The 21,519-nt window shown below is 37.8% G+C and overlaps 1 protein-coding gene across 4 annotated transcripts in view; it reads right to left on the reverse strand.

Moving 5' to 3' along the window:
* Window positions 1-21,519, reverse strand: part of Fam13c (family with sequence similarity 13 member C) — a 94,262-nt gene that overhangs the window by 72,011 nt on the left and 732 nt on the right. For all 4 annotated transcript variants that reach the window (XM_090346372.1, XM_090346371.1, XM_090346370.1 and 1 more), the window contains exons 2-3: window positions 15,791-15,847; window positions 13,133-13,331 (exon numbers count right to left, since the gene is read on the reverse strand). In XM_090346372.1, the coding sequence (XP_090202498.1) occupies window positions 13,133-13,331; window positions 15,791-15,847 (256 nt within the window). The remainder of the gene's footprint in view (window positions 1-13,132; window positions 13,332-15,790; window positions 15,848-21,519) is intronic.

Below are 21,519 nucleotides of genomic sequence, written 5' to 3' on the forward strand. Positions count from 1 at the left end.
GAAGAAGAAGAAGAAGAGGAAGAAGAGAAGAAGAGGAAGAAGAGAAGAAGAGGAAGAAGAAGAAGAAGAAGAAGAAGAAGAAGAAGAAGAAGAAGAAGAAGAAGAAGAGGAGGAGGAGGAGGAGGAGGAGGAGGAGGAGGAGGAGGAGGAGGAGGAGGAGGAGGAGGAGGAGGAGGAGAAGCAGCAACAGCTGCTGGTAAGCCAAGGGAAAGTTGCATTTTAACAGACAAAATGGATTTAAAAGCTTTGTTCTCTCATACAGAAAATGGAAGACATTGGCATTGTTAGACATTGTCACTGTCTGCTGCCGAGTGAAGCTGGAGTAGAATGCTGTTTACTGGCAGGCTTGGAGAAGCATGGACTCTGTTACCTGACTAATGTTACGGGTGAGTATATAAACAGATGGGATGAGTATTGGACGCCAGCACTATTGAATAACCACTCTTTTCATAAGAGGCAAGGAAATTTGCATTCTCATTTTGCCATAGTAACACCATACATATTACAATATAATAACCATCTGACCCAGTTAATATATTCTAACATTTTTAAGTTCTTACCATGTTTCAGGTATTACAGCAAATACTTTAGGAGGATTATCTCATATAATCCTTCACACAAACTTACAAGTGGGTATGATTATCCCTCATTTTACAGCTGGGTTCCCTTGGCTGCTTCACTGGAATTCAAGTAAATACAAACACAAAGAGTGCTCTCTTACCAGCCCCTGATCAGGACTCCACTGACCATTGCTATCCATGTCTCCTAGGTGATAAAAAAAAAAAAAAAAAAAAAAAAAACCTGATCAACCACAAGCACCAGCCACACTGACTGTGGTTCAGGGATTCTCATGCAGACACAACCTCAAATGAGGAAGTCATGGGTTTTCGTATGGTCATTTGAATCCTCACTGAATGCCAATGGACTCTTCCTCGTGTCATTCAGTCATGGCTCAAGAAATCATAAAATTAATACCCAGAAAAATATGTCATCTGCTTCTGTGGTTTTAAAGAAAGCTAGGTCTTAATATCATATAGTCCATTTTTGATGCTACTATTAGGCTTCAATGGCTAATTATCAACCTGCCTTAGCTTCTCCAAGGCAGCAAGCTTCCAAGAGCTGAAAAACAAACAGAAACACCCACTGTATTATCCAGGAAGCCAATTCTGAGGCTATTTTCTGCTCCTTGCACATATCCAAACAGGATGTTGCTACCTTAAAGAAAAATATTACCATTGTGCTCTCCAAATCCATCACATCTGAAATGTACCAAATCACAACACTTCCTCAAACATGTGCTGCAGTGTTCCCTACTGTATCTTTTCTACACTTATATCCCCTCAACAAATACAACGAAGTCTACCTGTAATGTATTCTTCTACTAAAAATTATGCATTCTTGGGGCCTGGAGTTTGGCCTGGTAGTAAGAGTGCTTGCCTAGCATGCAGAAACACCCGGTACCCAGTACGATTCCTCGGTACCACAAACATACAAAATGCTGAAATTGGTACTGTGGCTCAAATGGTAACGTGAGAAAACCCAAAGACAAAGCTCAGGTCCTTAGTTCAAGCCCCCAGACTGGAAACAAAATTATGCATTCTTCTCTCCTAAAACTGAGAGGTGCTGAACAGATGGTCCAATTCCTCTTGCTCCAGAATCTGGACAGGCTCTATCTTCCAAGGTCTATGGCACATTCAAAATCTGGGATAATTATATGTTATGTGTGTTGTGGGATCCACATGCTTCATCTACTCTCTAAATCAGTGAGACACATAAATCAATTTTACACAATCATAAACAATTAAAAGACAAGTAATACCTAGTAACATCATTAAGACATTATTAAATTTATATGGCTACAGCAAAGAACTTAATTTTCCATGCCTCTATTTCATCAGCTGGAAGATCCTATGAGAACCAGCACCTCACAGAGTGGTTGAGATAATTAAACAAAATGTTATAAATGAAACACTCAGGACAAATAATTCTTCTTAATTATTATAGCTTGCTGGGTCTGAGCTAGAATATCAAAGCTAGAACCTGAAAAAATATGGAAAAGGAAAGAACACTGGGAGAAATCATTTTGCTTTAAAGAGAAAAGTCTGTGGGTCATCTACCGGAAGGACTTACATGGTACTAAACAATTGCTCCTGTAGTAAATACTGTAGTCTACATTCAGAAATGTCCAATTACCTAACTATTTTCCATATTGAACAATCTGGCATCCCGCCTTATTCTATGTCCAGGAAGGACTGTCTGACCTTTATCTGAGTTATGGTTCAGCACTACCATTCTCAAGAAGATTCTGTTCTCTGCCAAAGGAACAAAAGCTAGCCAAGTAATTCGGTTACGTACTGGCCTTGGTACAACTGCCACTCTCAAGTCTTACAACTGTCTTGTTTCTGTCCGAAGACTCCACTTAATGCTTCCTGTGGTAATTGAATTGCAAATATAGCCCCCTATACCCTGCTTACCCGTCTGTGTAGTAACCCCATAGCCAACATCAGAATCCCATCATTTCCTGCCATATCCCATGGTGAAGCAAAGAGCTGGCCATATTCCAACTTCAGGAAGCTCCTTCAATCTGTTGCCAAGGATTCTTGTGACAAATCACATCACTTGTCAGTTTAAAGACAGGAGAAAATTTGTTCTCTCAAAGTTATAGAGACTAGAAGCCCAAAATTAAAGAGCCATCTACTGCATGCTCTCTCAAAGGCTCTCGGGGAGCTAGAGCCAGCTTCAGGTGGCTCCTGACACTCATTGGCTGGTCATGGCATCACATACTTCTGCCTTGATCTTTATAAGGACTTGCCCACAGTTCTCTGTGGCTGTTCCTTCCACTTCTAATAACACCAATCATTGAAGTTAGTGTCCATTCTAAGCTTAAGGTAATCTCATCTAAATGTTTATATTAGCTATATCCATATATATATATATATAGTGTCATTGATGACATATACAATATCACATCATTGATGAAATATGATTTATTAAATCTGATTTAAAGCTAGCTATTCAAAGGACAAAGATCTGAAGGATTGCAATTTGGGGACAATCCAGGCAGAAAAGTATGTAAGGCTCCAGCTCTAAAATAACTAGTAAAAGTTAGGGCTGAAGGTATGACTCAAGTGACAAAATATTAGCCAAGCTTGACACTTGAGTTCAAATTCTAGCACACCAAAATAAGCCAACTTAATGTAGGTGTTCCCACCTACATTAAGGGGGTTCTTCCTCCTTAGCTAATTCTGTCTGGAAACCTCCTCAGAGACACATCCAGAGATGTATTTACCAATCTTTTAGGTACTCATCAACCCAATTAAGTTGAAAATTAGTAGCCGTTATCAATAGCTCTACTTGTCAGCCCTCACTCTGGGGATTCCTGCCCCACACATGGCTTGAACATGTGACATAGGAACCCATCACTAACTGCTTCCCATCTTGATTTTGGTGACAATCAACATATTAGTCTTTTGCTTATTCTTTCTTTTTTATATTTGCACTTTCATACTTTACTTCAGGTTAAAAGAAGTTAAAAGAGGAGAATCCCGTACTTATTCTAGCACTGTTCACAATAACTGAGATATGCAATCAACTTAGATACCCATGAACAGATGGATAAATAATGAAAATGTAGCATATATACACAATGGAGTATTATTTACATTATTTACATTTAAATTACAAAAACATGTCATCTGCAGGGAAATGGATACAAGTAGAAAACAGAGAACATCATATTAAGTGAAATAAGCAAATAAAGTTTCACTGAAGTGGTAGAGTGCTAACTTTGAATGAGAAAGCTAAGGGACAAGAAGACCTTGAGTTCACACACACACACACACACACACACACACACACACACACACACAAATGAGGGCTGAATATCTCTATTTCTGTCCAAAATCTACTAACTGTGGCTAAAACTAAAGAAACAATGATCCTTCAGAGACAAAAATCCAAGGGTTTTTTTGTTTTTGTTTTTGTTTTTTTTTAATTTTGGCAGTTCTGAGGCTTGAACTGAGGGCCTGGGCACTGTCCTTGAACACTCAAGACTCAAGGCTAGTGCTCTGCCACTTGAGCCACAGCACAACTTTTGGATTTTTCTGTGTGTGTGGTACTGAGGAATCTAACCCAGGAATTTGTACATGCTAGGCAAGCACTCGACCAGTGGACCATCTCCTGGCCCAAATCCAGGCTTTTTGTAGACAACATAGTAAGGTTCCATCATGGTCAAAGACCATGCTGAGGCACATATACAGCAGCATAATTCTTCAATAGTTTGGCTGTCTTCCCACTAGAGTATTCACTTGTGTGTACGCCATACTAATTTCTGTGTAATGCAGCAATTTTCAAAGCCACAGTGCTCTGGCTGCCCTTTATCTTCCATAGACTAATGCTACTATTGTTGGTGGCAGAAATTACATCCCTTCTAATCATTTTAACACAGAAGTTGCTCACAAAGTCATCATGGCCACTGCTCGTGACCATGGCCACTGCTCGTGGCTGGCAAGAGTATATCGGATAGGTGGTCTGCAAACTTTGAGAGCAGAGTTTTAAACTTTTTGAGTTCTCCAATCCAATTTTTAAGATTTTAGCATCATTAGAGAGTAGGAAATAGCTTTTTTTCCAGGTTGTTTCTTGCTGTCCAAATACTAAAGATAAGTCAAGCACTACAAGAAACCTCTTTCACTAAACAGGCTACTGACTTAACTTCCTTGGCCATCTTTAAGTATTCTAGAAAGACAGAACTAAAGATATTCTGGCAATTCTCAGGCTTCCAGGAAATAAATGGCAATTTTGACTTTAGGAGAAGATGAGCTTGGCTAACTGTTCATACTGATTATTTGTCAAAGGGTGACTAGAACCAGAAAAAATAACCAGATAGATAGATGATAGATAAATAGATAGATAGATAGATAGATAGATAGATAGATAGATAGACAGACAAATAGATAGATACCCATATATATCCATATATATGTATATATATATATATATATATAGAGAGAGAGAGAGAGAGAGAGAGAGAGAGAGAGAGGAGACAGACAGACAGACAGACAGACAGACAGAGAATACTTAGATAAATTTGAGCTTCTGATGACCAATGAACTTATGTTTACTAAGTGATTTTTGCACATACAACCTAGGAAATTTTGGTAACATACTTATTTCTAAAAATATTATTCATTGTTCATCTGAAATCCAAATTTAATGGGGCATTCCATATTTTATCTGGTAGATAGATCTCCTGACAAATATGGAGGCCCAAATTTTAGGTGTAAGGTTGATAGGTAATGTTTCAGTGCCATAGTGAGATATAGTTACCCAAAATGTTAATTCATAATATTTTGGCCATCCAAACTTTCTGAACGGCTTCACTTCCCTACTCTAAAACAGACTGTCAAAGTCCTTGCTAAGCTGTTTTCTTTGCTTGAAGAACACTCTGCTCTTGGATAAATATCACCAAGTACATGAGGATGTGAATTTGCATATGCATGTGTATTCATAAGCACAGCTACCACATTTGACAATATCCAAATTGTCAAATCCACTTTCAGTAGAGAATATTTTTGGACCAGATTTTAAAATGCCTCCAAATCATAGCCTAATTCAAGGGTTGGGTGTAACCCAGAAGTAAGTTTGTATAATTTAGTCACTATGATACAGAAGTTAGACAAGGAGTTAGGAAATCTGATGGCAGAAAAATGTAGCTTGATAAGGAATCACATCTCGGGTTGCTGACATTAATGGAATGATTGTGGCATTCAGGAAGGTTAGTCTCAATAGTCTGTGAGAAAACAGACAAGTCCCAGGCAGCTCTGGTCTGACCATCTAAGGTAAGACTTACCACCAATTGACATATGGGAGGAGTTGATGGCACAAACCCCAGTCTCCAGAAGTTATTGATAGAGTTCTCCACAAGGGACCTCTCCAGTGTCTCACTGCAGGCCCTGGAACTTCCAAGGCAGCCCTCTTGAGCATGTCACTCTCCCATCTGGAGAATGCTTTGTATTTCCTTTGCTTTTCATGAATATTTGTTCTTGCTTTAAATTTCCTGTGTATATCCTTGAATTCTAATTAAAACCACTAGCTTCTGGATCTCAGACCTTGTGATCTGAATCTAGTAGCATTTACAATCTTCTGTCAACAGTAAGACCACATTGTATGCCTAAATCAAACAGCACAAGTAATGAATCCTGAAGTTAAATTATTGCAAAGTCAATATTACACTTATTCTTTTGTTCCTCGTGGTAGTAAAGAAAGTCTTTAATTGAAGTGATGCTTGTACAAAACTCCAGTTCTCCTTCAAAACAATAACATAACGTGTATATCTTCCGGTGAGACTCTGAGTGTTGTTTTTCTCCTCCTAGTCCTTAATATTAATGACATTAGGCCTTGTGTGTTTTGAAGGACCACAAGAGAATGCAGAATTAAGAAGCAATTAACTCGTTTTGCTTGCATTGTGTGCCATTTTGAATAAATAATGTAGACGTCTTTAGTTCTGTTGCCCAGTATTTTACTCTTTCCTTTAAGGTCTATTCTAGGATTGTACTTTCTGATCCAGTGTATTAAGGGACTGTGATTACTGGGGAGGCTCATAAGCATTCCTTGCCAATTAGTAGAGAATGAAAATACTGTGTACCACTCCATGCAGTTGATATAGACCCCTCCAGAAATCTTTTACTCTCTGACTCAGAAGTCAAAATCATTCAAGGTTAAAAATGCGTTGGTATGCACCTCTTTAATTGACTCCTGTGAACAACTACCTCTGAGTGTCTAGTGATGGCTACATCGCATGTGAGAAATGTATTTTTGCTGGTTTGAATCACTGAAGTTTTGCATTACTTTTTTTTAAATTGTAGCTCAGATTATTTTAGTACAACAGGATGAAGTAGGGGAAAAAGGGGGGGAAAGATAAAGAGAAATATTTCTTGCTCCTGATGCAGAAAATATGAATAATGCCTAACTTGTAATGGCAGGTCTAGGTTATTTGTTTAGATACCAATTCAGGGAAGAATACAGTTACTGAGATGTTAGAGTCTGTTTAGTTATATGAGTATGAAACATTCTGTAAATTTCTTTTAGCCTCCTAAATTTACTGACTCGTTGAGCTTATATGACTCTTAAATGACTACTTTCTTTTAACATCAACAACCTCTTAAGACATATACTCTTAACATGTCTACTTTATAGAAATGAAAAGAGACAAAGTAAAAATGATTTAGATTTTCTAAATCAAACAGAAAGTGGCTAAGAAGGAATTTGAACCCATGTCCACCTGTTTCTATAGAGCAGGGTCTCTACTACTCAGGTATAACTTCCCACATGCCTAGAATATAACCCTTAGCAGCATAATGTCAAACTTCCAAATTTCCCATTACTTGTTAATTTAACTCCTCAAGTCAGTTATGTTTTAAATGCAAATTCCATCACAATATCAATTTCTTTTACATTTCTCAGATCTTAAATGTAGGCGAATATTGAATGATGACACATATCATGTCAGTTTAAGATTTCTCACACCAGTATGGAAACTAAATATATTCGTGTATTTTGAAAAAATGCTTAAAATTATTTCCTAAGATATTCTTACAATCCTTTGTAAAATACAAACAACAACAATACTTGTACCATCATAACCATTTAAGAACAGGATATTTGCTAATGCTAAGAGGAATGTCAGAATCTGTTGGCCGCAAGAAACCAGCAAACCCAAAAAGTGGTCATGTGACTTTCAAGGAACCTTCATGTCTCAGAATTCCACTCTTCTGAATTTCCACCAGTTTACTTTGAGGAAAATAAAAGGAAACTCAGAACACAGACCAGAGCATCACTCTTCTTCCTGATGGTATAATCCTTTAGAAAATTCATCACAAAATAGAAATCAAAGTAAACCATTGACAATGTAGCTTCAAAATTGTGCATGAGAAACCATGGGACATAAATGAATGGTCAAAATAATTTTCTAAAGAGGCTATTGGCACCACAATAAATTCATACTCTTGACACACTGAAAGAAGCAAAAATTGCACATAAAGCAGTAATCAGAAGAGGATTCTTAATTTGTGTGTGTGTGTGTGTGTGTGTGTGTGTGTGTGTGTGTAGGTAGAAACTGCCCGGAGTTTGACCATTGTCTTTTTTTCAGTATTAGGTATTATCTTTTTTTTTTTTAAATTTAGAGTCTATTGCAGTAACAATTATGCCTGCCAAAAAGAAAAAAATACAGTACTGGGTAGGTTATTTTGTCTCAAAGTATTTGGAGATTTTGATTTCTTCAGAAAGATAAAAACAAAATTTTCACAATCAGACCTGCATCTCTTTTTTTGTTTGTTTGTTTTGTTTTGTTTTTTTCTGATCAAGCTGCAAATTTTATTTTTCACACAGGGGCTTATATGCCTCTTCAGGAGAGGCAAGAGGGGGTTGGGGTACCGCTCAGGGTAGGAGGTCAGGTGGTAGGATGTTTACATATCAATACAAGCAGGCAAGAGTTGCTTAGTGACCTTAGGGCAAGGAACTATGCATCAGACCTGCATCTCTTTCCAATCTCTTAACATGCCTATTGGAGACAAGTGAAATAAGCCTTATCTGATGTATGCCAGACAACACAGTTGGTTTCCCCAAGGAAATGGATTGGCAAAAGGATCATAGTTCACAGTTGTTCACTGCAGAAAGCTTGAGTACCCTACTTTTCTAGGAGGCTAAAATAGTCAGCAGAGAGGAGGACAGAAAGGTGGGGCATAGTGTGATGCTAGATGGCAGGGAATAAATATGACTAGACTCCATCTATGACTTCCCTCTGAGCTGTTAAGAGATCCAATGCAGGACTTTGTTTCCCTGAGTCTAATCTTCAACAAACCAGGTTGTCAAGGTTTAATATAAAAACTTGAAAGATACTCAATGTAGGGCACTTTTAATTTTTACAATGTATCACAACACATGCCTGAATCAGTTCTTTCTCTTGGAGTGTTTGCCATCTAATTAGACATTACAAAAAGAGCAAACTGTTTCTAGATTCCATCTTGATCTGGAATTTATGCTTAGCAGGGACTCAGGCATCTTGTTTGACTTCAAACTTAACATGTCAATGAATTCTAATTAATAGCTTCCCTAAAACCTGGCCCTTTCAGGAGACAAGTCTTTGAAAGGTCCTTATTCAAACCATTCTCTTCCAAAGCCCATTGTCTAAAGAAGAAACTGATAAACAAGCAGAAAGGAAAACTGATTCTGCTTCAAATAAACATGTTCCTTATCCCAAATATTCTAGCTTCTTAGAGGACATTCTTGCATTCTCTTCATGATTCCTGATTTTGTTTGATTCATAAACATGCTTAAATTCCTCCTCTTTTCAATCATTCTAAGTCAGTATAAAATCGGAATGACTCAGTCATACAAGCACACACTTCTCATATTTTGCTATACTACTTGTGGTTCCTTGTTATAGATGTGCTCAAGGCCAAGATCAAAGAAAAGTCACTCAAAGCAATATCTAAATCTCAACCAATGAAAATGTGCAGATAATTCTGGATGTGTTTGATTAGAAGAAAGTAGTGATTAAGCCAGACTTTTCAATAGTTTCTATCCTGTTCCTTTCTCATTCTTTGGTTAGGCTCAATGTGCAAAGTAAATCTTCATTTTGTCCCCAATGTAATCTTTGCATGGAAAGATAACTCAGAAAAGACTCAACCCCTACAAAAATATGCTTTTGATTCAGAGAGAGCTGGTTTTAAACCAGATCCTATTTCTATAGGATCTTCACAGATACTTTTAGGAAAAGATGAGCTCATAACAAATTAATTAGGACTCAGTATTCTAATCATGGCAACAATTACCAGGCAGGAGTCACAAGTGTAGCATGAGCTCAGTACCAGATGAATCCAGTCTTATAACAGAACCTCTCTCTCTCAGTCTCATTGTATGGCAAACCTAATGAACATGACATTGATTTACCCTGTAATCAAAATTGAGAGATGGAGGAGAATGATGAAAAATGTGACAGTGGTCAAGATGAATTGTATTCACTAAGTGACATGTTGAGTCAAAAACCCTTTCTGCAACTAATTAAGGATAATTTCTTTTTATTATTTTTTTTAACTTTTGAAATAGTTCTATCAAATTCTCTAACATTTGTCCAAATCCTGGTGGGGCTTTACTAGCTATCAGACAATACTACAATGCTGTCATTGATAAATATAGTTATTGTTTAAAATGTCGACTCATCTAAAGCCTTTGAATCTAGCATCATCTTGGCCACTTGTTTTTTAGTCGGAAATGACCATCAGAGATAAAATCCCCAGTGGAATTTAGAGGCTTGTCCTAGCTGGTTCAATGAGCTTCATTCTCAACTATAACCTTCCAGGCAAAATATTGATTGCATAATGGAGTTTCCCAATTATATTCTGGTTAAAAGGGAGACAGATTGCTTATAGAGCTTAATAAAAATCCAGATGGCTAGGGTGTGCTGCAGACTTAATGCATCTTTTTATTTGATGTTCTTCGAATTGTCTGGTAGGATTATTATGTTACATTTTAAGGTTCTGTTCCCAATAAAACTATATTCATCCATCTTTAGAAAAATCAGAATCAATATTCCCTGACTTATTTGAAAATGAGCTTAGTCATTATCCTTCAAGACATTCTGATAACTTGGGTGAAATGATTTCACTGTCTTGTTTTTTGTATGTCACCAAAAATGATTTTACTATCTTGATTCACATTATTCTTATTATGAATTGAAGTTTAGATCGTTCACGTTCTACAATTACTGGCAATAAATCAATCACAGATTTAAGTTTCGGCCATCTATACATTTCTTTTCTTTTTGTGCTTACTTGAGATGTTACTTATCTTGAGGCCAGTATTTGTGTCTGTGACAAAGAATCTCAGAGCCGTGTGGTAAAGGACCAGAGCCTGTAAATAATTGCTTCATCAAAGGGAAACACAGACATCCAGTGATACCAGAGGGCTGAGTCAGGATTTGTAGAAATTTGATGAAGAAGATGGCTTTATGATACGCTCACAAATCTTGAATCAGAAGGAACAGGGTTAAATGTGGAAGACTGAATGGACCTATAAGTTTCATGGCAGTTTGGGGGTTAGTGTACTTTCTTAAGGTCCACTTTGCTGAAAATACAGGCAACTTTCTCTATTCCAAGTATCTCTAACAGTGACAGTTTAGTACACATTACTTGGGCACCCTGAAATGAAACATTTTGAAAATGATATCTGAGTTTCACTGACTCCCGGAGTTCAGAACAAGGGTCCTTCCATTTTCATAGAAATAGAGTTGCTTGTATGCACTCCATACTATATCTTTGTTTTAACCAAAATACATTAATAGGAAAACCCATTGTAAAACTGACGTGTTTACCTACAAACGAGGCTCACTGGATCAGATCCTAGGGTCCACTTTAACTCTACTGGGAATATTACCTTCAGTCCTGGATTCCAGTGCTGTATTATGACCAAAGACTATGCAAGTATGTCTCTCAAATCTTCCTATAATGAGTCACAGGCTGGGAATGACATGTTCCATGGCTACCTTATTACAAGTGATAACTGTCTAATATCTGTGAGACCAAACTATAGGATGACAAGAAAGAGGGCATTCTGAGGGCAGAGGGTTGGTCACTTCAAAGCCCGCAATGGCAAAGATGATTCTGGGTAGGAAATGCAAGCTCTGATCCTCCTTAGGATTAATCAGAGTTGAGGCAACCCTTTGGGAATCTGGGCTACACAGCAAAGTTCTCCTAATCAGGCAGCTCTGGAGTGAACTCATTACTGTTGTCTCAAGTTTATCATCACCCAGTGATATTTCAAACACAAAGAGCACTGCACACATTTTAGGATAACCATAACACAGGATCAAGAATGCAGAGGGCATTTACAGATGTATGTATTTAACTCACTAAATAAACACTTTAACCGTTAACAAAGAACTCAAAGGTAAAATTTATGTGGGTATCACATTCCAAAAACTGTGTGAGGTACATTACAAGTATAATCTCAGTGTTGGAAATATTAAGTTCATAGTAAGAGTAGGTTATATTCCTTTAATCGCTTTTAAAAACATCATGTAAGTATATGAAGGACTTTTAGATTTTCTTAATCACTCTTTGAAACACTCTAGACAATTATGACGAAAGGGGTGATATTGATGAAGATGCACTGTGCTCAAAAACTGACATGTCGACATGTTAAATTGTATCGTCTCTGTGTAGCCACTTAAAAATAATAAAGAAATAATTTAAGAAAATGTGTGTGTTTGAAAGAGAGAGAGAGAGAGAGACAGAGAGACAGAGAGAGAGAGAGAGAGAAAGAAGGAAAGAGGATCCTGGAGCTTGAACATGGGGCTTGGGCAGTGTCCCTGAGCTTTTGTGCTTGAGCCATAACTCCATCTCTGACATTTTTAGTAGTTAACTGGAGATAAGAGTATGTATAAGCTTATGTATAATCTATAATTTATAAATAAGTATATAATACAAACTTTAAACCTGCAGCATATAATATATGCAAAATATATGTTTTTATTTATTACCAAAATCTAGTTGAAAAGGTCCTGAATGACCTGTGAAATAGAATACTACACACACGGGGGGAGGGTAATGGGGACCAAGACATGAGAAAAGGTATTGATGTTCGTGAAGTAATGCACCTTCTATCTGGTGAATATAATGTAACCCTTCTATTAATTACAATAAAAATATATGAAAAAAGAATACTACACACATACAAATACACACCCACGCCTGAGTATTTATTCCAAGGTTGCTAAACTGCATGTTAAGTAGGAGGGGCTAACCTGGTCTTCTGCTTTTGCTAAGTAGAATTAGTGCATCATCATCAACATCATCATCATCATCATTATCATCATCATCATCATCATCATCATCATCATCATCATCATCATCATCCTGGATGAACGGGAAGGCAGATCTAATAGCTGCTCCTTTAAGTCAAAGTCCAGTATTTAAAGAGGGCAGATTGAAAGGGCACTGCATAAGGGTGCCCAGAGTGACCAGTTTCTAGCAAGAGCATCCAGGCAGTGTTGGCAGTGTAGCCAAGGGGCTGCCAGGATGGCCCCTCGCCTAGGAAGTCCTAGCATAGGCCAAGGCCTCAGCTGCAGGAACCGTACCTGGCTTTCCACGTGGCTCCTTCCGCTCTCGGTTCTGAAGCTGGACTTGGGCTTCCGGGACTTGAAGTTGCCCATGGTGGGTCGCAGCACACCGTCCAGCAGCACAGCCTGCTCTACATGCTGCTGGGCCACGAAGGCCGGCCCCACGTGCTCCTCTACCAGTCCTGTGTGCGGGTAATTCTCTTTGTTGTGTTCATCTCTACAAGGGGGAAAGGCTACATTTAGGTGAGTTCCAAAGATTAGATTGACTGTAGGGAAAGGAGTGCTTGATGCTGTTCCTTGCTGTAATATTTCTAGGGCACTTGGATTCATCCAAGTTTCATCCAATTTACAGGAACAAGGACATAGGGAAAGCGAATTTACCCTTTAAACCACTCTACCTTCCCTTCCCATCTTTATGAGTGGACATATGGTGATTCATTTTGTCTATATACATATAGATGTGTTATGTATTGATATGTGTATATATACATATATGGGTGTATATACTTTAACTACATACATACCATTTTATTTCTCTATAATTTTCACTTTACTGTGTTTTCACCTATTCCTTATTGTTCTCTATCGTACTGCTGTGAGATATTTCAGGTTAAATAATGTCATGCCAAGTTTATAGATTGACTCTAACATGCAGAGATGAATAAACTTAATTCAAAGTCCACTTTACACAGATTCAGACTGGTAAAGCAGCTCTCAGTTTCTCCTGCCTCTGTTCTTGATGGTTTCTTTTTGTTGGAAATGTCAGTTTATAACCATCTCCCTGTAATTTTCAAAGCAAATTATCTTGGTAGAATGTGAGTCACCTGGGTAAAATTGAAAGCAAAGCACCCAAGTTTTACAGGGGTAGACCATCTGAAATGAAGAGTCAAGAAGCCCAGATTCTAAATTCTATCTAATAGGCTAGTGTTGTATAATGCTCTCCAAGTTAGAATGGCATTTGTATTTTTCACTCTGCAATCAACTACAATACATTGTTCCCACTCCTGTTTCTGTCTTTTTAACACTGACATGATAATGTTCCTGTGTGAAGTTATTTGTCCCACTTAAATGTGTTTGCATTTTGCTTTGTATTTTGCTTGCTAAGAATCAAGCAAATACTTAGAAGTGTAACTAAATGAGCCTTTCTTTATATATAACCAAAGATGGAAAAGTAGTTTTACAAATCTAAAAGGATTCCTTTGATACCAGTTCCATAAATACTACCATAACTGTATTTTTATGTCATATTTCCAAAGGGGCCCAAAATTTATAAATATGATCATCTCTTGGAAGACAAAGAAAAGAATTGAGGTAGCCAAAAGCAATTTCCTTCTGTTATATAAATGTATAATCTGATTACATAAAGCATATTTAGAAATACATTTTAATATTACTGTTTCCCAAAACCAAAAACTGTATAAGTTCGGTAATTTATGTTGTTACTTACTAGAGTTAAGTCCTAACTTATGGAGAAAAAGCTGTATTCACCATGATTGAATACAGTAGGAATTCAAAAGCTGCTTCAACAAATGACTTATGTGGCCATCATTTCGCCTCCACGATCCTCATCTGTAAAGTGGATTCATATCTGCCTCTTGCCAGGGAAATGCCTCCCATACAAAGGTGGCTGGAGGCCACAACCCAATAAATGAAAGCTATTGTCTCTATCAAGCAGGGGCCTTCGCCAAGTGGTTATTCACAAAGAAAACTATCCGAGGGTTCTTTTTAGCTTCTTCAATAACTCCAGGATAAATTCCAGACTGCTTAGCAAGATATACAAAACCAGTAAAAAAAAAAAAAAAAAAAAAAAAAAAAAAAACCTAGTCTTTGTTCACCTCTAGAGTCCTTTATTTATCACCCTTTGCTTTCCTGACTACCTGTTGTTCCTTCAGCTCAGACCATTCGCTCTCTCTTCTGTTGGCTTGCCAGTCAGCTGCTCCTTCTGCTTGGTGGCGTCAAGCTATTTTTAACTTTTCTCTCCCTCTCTTTCTCCCCCCCTCCTCTGTCTCCCCCACCCCACAACACACACTTTACCCTCCTTTTTCTAGATGGATCCTCTGTCTCCTTTCTACCTCCCATCTTTTATTGGTGGATTTCAGGGAGCAAGATTAGTTTGACTTTCTCTTGCCTGGATTTGACATATAAAAGAGGCCCTCAGAACTGTTCATTATCCAGTACTGAACTGTAAAGTCACTAAGCTTTGGGTGCAACTTCTGTTTCATCTATGAATAATGCATGAGCTATAATGCTCCTGAGCTTCCATTTGCCCATCTACAGGGTAAGGGGGAAATGATTCGTTTTCATTCAGTTGCTTAGATTAAATAATAAAATGCACATGGAAGAACTCAGAATTCTAAAGAGCCTTTCAATGGCCAAGATTATACCCCAGACACCCACTAACATGTCTGGCAAATAACACATCATCTTTCCATGGCTTGTAAGATAGAAACATTGCTCAACTAAATAGGAATTTATTGAGAATTTCCTATCTATAAAGCACTATCCTGGGGATAAGTGGGGTGATGGAATCCAAAAGTGTGTGATACAAAACTTAGGGTCCAAGTCTAGTAGAGGTGACAGGATATGAAAACAAATCATTAGAATTCAAAGAAGAGACACCAGACATAGAGGGTTCCTAACTCTTTCAAACCAGAACCAAGAAATAGTGGATCATACCTGACACTGGAGCAATCGGTCTGAGCTTCATGTAGAGAGACTGTGTCTTCGTCACACCTGGGGACAGGTGAAAGAAAAAGCATGTCAGATCCAACTGTAGTAGCAATAGTCCAGAATTATCTCAAGATTAGCATGGTACATGATAAAAATGCAACCCTCTTCACCATTCCCCAAACCGGCCATGCTTCCTAACAAGATAACAGTACCATAGCTGCCATAGCAGTACACGTAAAAGGTGAGAGCCAAATAGGACTCTTCTTTTTCACATCACTATGCTACAGATATCACCTAAGCTAGCAAGATCTCACCCAGGACCCACATAGTTCTTAGCATATGGTTATTTGGCACCAAAAAGAGTGGATTGTTGTTGGCTCAAATGATTCTACTTTGCAAAGGATTCCACATTCACAAATATAACTTTTTAATTTTCTCTTTATATAGGCCCAAACAATGCCAGATCCTATCTTGTTTATCCCATTGGCCTTGGACTTTCTTGATCTTTGGTAAACAATTCAGTTCCTTTCCACAGATCTGACAAAGTCTTGGTTCTTCCACATTGAAAAAGCTTTACCTTGCTGAGGGAAATCTGAAACGATTTTCTTACTCTAGACTTGGTTCTCATTCTCAACTATTCCCATGCTGCCCACATCCCAGTCTGGACTGCTTTTGTTTTCAGTTCCTCATCATCCTTCACTACTCGTCTGGTTTCTACCACCTCATATTGCTATGTGGTCCTTGGTAACTTAGAGGACTTTTGATTTAAGTGATTCGTGCCAAGTAATAACTACAAACATGGGTATCATAATTATTTATTTTTCCAGAGATACTCATGCAGTTGAGCACAGTACTACTTTGGGTTGATACTTTAAAAAAAATAGTTGAGGGCTGGAGTTTGGCCTAGTGGTAGCATGCTTGTGTAGCATGCACGAAGACCTGGGTTTTCTTCCTCGATACCACAGGCATAGAAAAAAGTCAGAAGTGGTACTGTGGTTCAAGAGGTAGAGCTCTAGCCTTGAAAAAGCCCAAAGGCAGTGCTCAGGCCCTGAGTTCAAGCCCCATCATTGGCAAAAAATATATAGTTCAATTGAAAAACGTGTATTTCCTCAGCATTTGTCCCCAAAATACTATCAGAGTTACTGAGCATTTAGTACATGCCAGGTATAATGTTGGAACTGTAGTTTCAAACTTTTCTAGGGTTAGGGGCTAGCAATCTTTTTTGAAAATTGTCCAGTTCACTATGAACAAATACTTATACATGCACTAGCAATGTCAACTTCTTACTAAAGTTAAAGCACTTATTTCTTCTTCCTGTTTTTTTTCTCAATTTAGATAGTTACAGCAATTTAGATACTTATACTTTGAGTAGCACCACTTATAAAGAACACAAAATTTAGTCAAGGTTTTCAGTGGCTCAGGTCTGTAATGCTAGATATTCAGAAGGTTGAGATACAGAAGATAGAGGCTCAAAGCCATTCTAGGCAGAAAAATCCATTTGACTCTATTGCAAATTAACCAGCACAAGGTCAGGCATGGCTCAAGCAGTAGAGCCAAGAAGAATGTGACACCCTGAATTTAAGCCCCAGTACTAGGAAATACAATTCTTTTACAACATTAAGTAACTTAATTTAAAAAAAAATATTCTGTACTGGCAATGATGTATAATTAATCCACAAATGAATTGATGATAGCTCTATTTCTCTTTCTCTAAGAAGCTCTTTTTAAATTATGGCTTATATACTAAGTTAAACAAAGCCCACCTTCAGATTCTAACCCTCTTTGTCTGTTGAAATATTTTGTTCCTTGTAGCAAGAAAAATTTCACTTGACTTAAAAAAAGCCTCTTTTTAACATTTAGTTAAATTATTTAAATCCAAATTTCTTTACTGCCTCATATCTTTTATTGCCAAACACATACGCTGTCCATCTCAGGAAAAACAACAATTAAATTCACAAGTATGGTCTTCTATTCCAGCAGCATCATTCATCTAATAAAGCATCTGGGCTTTATAACAAGAATAATAACATTATCTTATCATAGCAAAGAACAAGAATCCAAGAGCAGAACATGACTCAAGTAATAGAGCAGATGCCTTAACTAGAGTGAGGCTCTGAGTCCAACCCCTAGAACTATGAAAGAAGGGAGGAATGAAGGAAAGAAGGAGATAAAGAAAAAGAGAGAAGGAAAGAGAAAGAGAGAGAGGGAGGGAGGACGTCAGGCAGAAAGGAAAGAAAATGAATGGGAAGGGAAGGGAAGGGAAGGGAAGGGAAGGGAAGGAAAGGAAAGGAAAGGAAAGGAAAGGAAAGGAAAGGAAAGGAAAGGAAAGGAAAGGAAAGGAAAGGAAAGGAAAGGAAAGGCAAGGCAAGGCAAGGCAAGGCAAGGCAAGGCAAGGCAAGGCAAAACAAGGCAAGGGAGAAAATTATGCTTCCAAGAAACTAGGGCTCAGTTTAAACCTAGGATTCAACTCTGGAGCTCAGTCCTGCCAATTATTTGGGAAAGTGGCAAGAAAGTATCCTCTCATTATTTTATTAATCTTTCTCCTCAAAATAAGATTAATGGAAACTCATTGATAGAGATGTAGTACACTTATAATAAAACTGATATGTTGAACAGTATCACCTTTAAACAATTACTTAAAGATAAAAAATGAAATCATACAAAGTTGCCATAAAACAAGCATAAAACTGGACCAGATTAGTGGATTCAATCTGAATAGCTTCTGCACAACTTTAGTGGTCACTGGAGAAACACAATTCCAGGATCCCAGATTCAGTTACTGAAATCCATCTCCTTACTGGCTTACAAGACAACATGAAACAAGAAAACTTGGTATGGCATAATGTGACTCATCTTCTGGTTCCTATCTTCGCAAGTAAGCCTTGCCAATACTGAGAATAGGAGTTAGCATCCCTAGATGCTGTTATTGTCCAGGAGTCTAAACCCTGAAGCTGGGGAGCCTAGGTTGTTTCGGCTCCACTCAGTTTGGTGTGCATTCCCAGAGGCTCAAGAGAGTGAAAGACCAACATGTCATCAAATAATGATAAGGAAAGAAATGTCCATGAGAAGTTTTCTTTCTAACCAAATAAGAAGGGAAACCAGCAGATAACATGTAGATCCTAGGAAAGTATTTCTGTTCCTGTAGTTCTATGTTCCCCCAAAGCAAAGTTGCAGAGGTAGATTTCTACCTACATATGGGGGTTTCCCAATACATGGACCTAGAACTACTTCTAACCTGGAATACCTGATTAAAATGAGCAGACACCTCTACTAGCACTCTCCACTTGAGTCACGCCCACAGTATTTTCATTTTCAGAGCCTTGATGTTTTACCCCGAGCCAGTCTCTCCAATGGTTTGCAAAGTCAGCATTGTGTGTCATTTTAAATAACAAATTAGCTAGGATAACATAGGAAATGACCATGAAAAAACAAGAGATTTTTTTTAAGCTACTGAGGCAGAAAAAAGATAACGTTGAAATAATTTGAGTAGGAAAAGAAATTGAACTGGTCTATGTGTGTATCACATCTCTGGGCCTGAGGACAACAAAGCAGAGATTAAAATCTGTTCTTGAGTTCCTAAATTCTACTTCCATTTAACTCTTGTAAGACCAACCAATTGGATAAGTGGAACCCTGATGGATTGTAGTAACTGATAAAATAATTTATATTAAAGTATTATTACAACTTGAACATGCTTCCTAGGAATACAGTGAGTGTGCGTTTTCTCTCTCTCTCTCTCTCTCTCTCTCGCTCGCTCGCTCTCACTCTCTCTCTCTCTCTCTCTCTCGCTCTCACTCTCCCTCTATCTGTCTCTCTGTTTCTATTTTTCTCTGTTTCTCTTATATGCCTCTGTCTATCCCTGTTTCTGTCTGTCTCTCTCTCCCTGTCTGTCTGTCTGTCTGCCTCTCTCTCCCTCTCTCTCTCTCTCTCTCTCTCTCTCTCTCTCTCTCTCTCTCTCTCTCTCTCTCTCTCTCTCTTTCTCTCTCTCCTTGTGCTAGTACTTGAACTCAATAACTGGCCTTTTTGCTCACTTGAGCCATGCCTTTATTTCTGGCTTTCTTTTTTTACTTCCTTGGAGACAAGAGTCTCAACTATTTGTCTCCTTGTACTGGTTTTGAACCTCAGTCCTCACATCTCAGACTGGGAAAGTTTGGATCACAAGTGCGGGTCACTAGTCCCTGGGGAGGGAAACTAACTCTTAAATTTCCTTTTTAATATGGGTTACTACCGAAGGCCTTAATCCAAGAGAAATGATCTCTACATGGAATTTCAGTGGGTATAAGCGAAAGAAAATAGAAATGGGATAGTGAGAGGAGTTTTTCTTATTTCTAGGATGGGAAAGTGCATCCTCAATGCAGGCCTAAGCATTGACCTGCAAACATTTACTGAACACTTGCCATGTCTCTGTGTCAACAGCACTCCCCAGACCTGTTGGCTAAGGAATCACTCCCCAGAGAACCAAGGAACATTGTTTATGTGACTGAGGGAAGGGGAAAATGTTACGTTCAACAATGACTTCTTTTAATTGACTCTAGCCTGTGCTGTCTTACACCTATGAGGCTCTTGGTATGTTTCCAACATGCTTCTTAGATTCCTATATTAGCCAGATGGCATACCAATTATCACTCAGAGGCTTTTTTTAAAATAAACCACTGTCACTTCTCTGAAAGTAACAACATGATCTTATGCAACCAGAATTCCCTGGGGAGTTTCCAAAGGCAAGGCACATTTTCCCCCCAACATTAAACCAAAAACCTTTACATATGCATGTAATATATATATATATATATATGTATATATAGAGAGTGAGACATATATATAGACATAGATGAACATATATGTATATACATGCATATATGTATATATGTATGTAAATATATAATATATATATATATGATCCAGATGAAATCTAGAACTAAATATCTTTATTTTGTAGCTGCTAAACTCATGGCTGTCTCTGGGGATTTAACTACAGAGGACTCCTAAGAATTCCATCTAGAAAACACAGGTGCTCAGAAACACAGAAGAGAAGCTACTTACACATACCTGGGCACCTAAATCAGGAAGTCTAGGCCTCTGTTTAGGCTATAGATTTTGACATATATTTCTCTTCTTTCAGGCTTTCAACAAAGCAAAGTTGCAGCATGGGTTACTAAGCAATCTCATTAGCAGCATGTGAGTCCTAACTGGTAGATTATATTGCACCTTCTAAAGCCAAATCTGTTATTTTTATTTTTGTTTTTTAAGTAACTGCTTCAATGGACTTAAAGCTTAGCACTAAGACAGTAGCAGTCCAAACACAAAAACAAAAGAAACAGAGCCTAGGAAGAAATATAGAATCTTGTCCCTCTGTCACAGAGAATTATGGAGTGGTAAGGCCTGAAACTCATATAGTATTTCTTTCTATATTCATTTGCATTATTTTAGGGAACTTTAGCAAACTGCTCCTAAGTTAGCTGGTGTTTCTGAAGCATGCTTTTAAATGTAATTGAGGGGTAAACTTTACTCACACCTTTTTTCCTGAAAAGCTTTTCCAAGTGACTTCTATCAAAAGATCCCAGAAGTAAACATCATACATTTGCCTAGAAAAAAACTATTAGTTGGCATGCATAGGTTATACTTGTATGTACAAATTATACATAATAACAGCAAAATATGCTATCCAATGTACAGTACATCTTTAGGAAAACGTAGCCAGGAGAAGCTAACAATCTAAACAATAAATATCTAGATAA

The sequence above is a fragment of the Megascapheus bottae genome, chromosome 15, assembly GCF_031878675.1.
Source record: "Megascapheus bottae isolate mThoBot1 chromosome 15, mThoBot2.hap1, whole genome shotgun sequence".
Taxonomy (NCBI): Eukaryota; Metazoa; Chordata; class Mammalia; order Rodentia; family Geomyidae; genus Megascapheus; species Megascapheus bottae.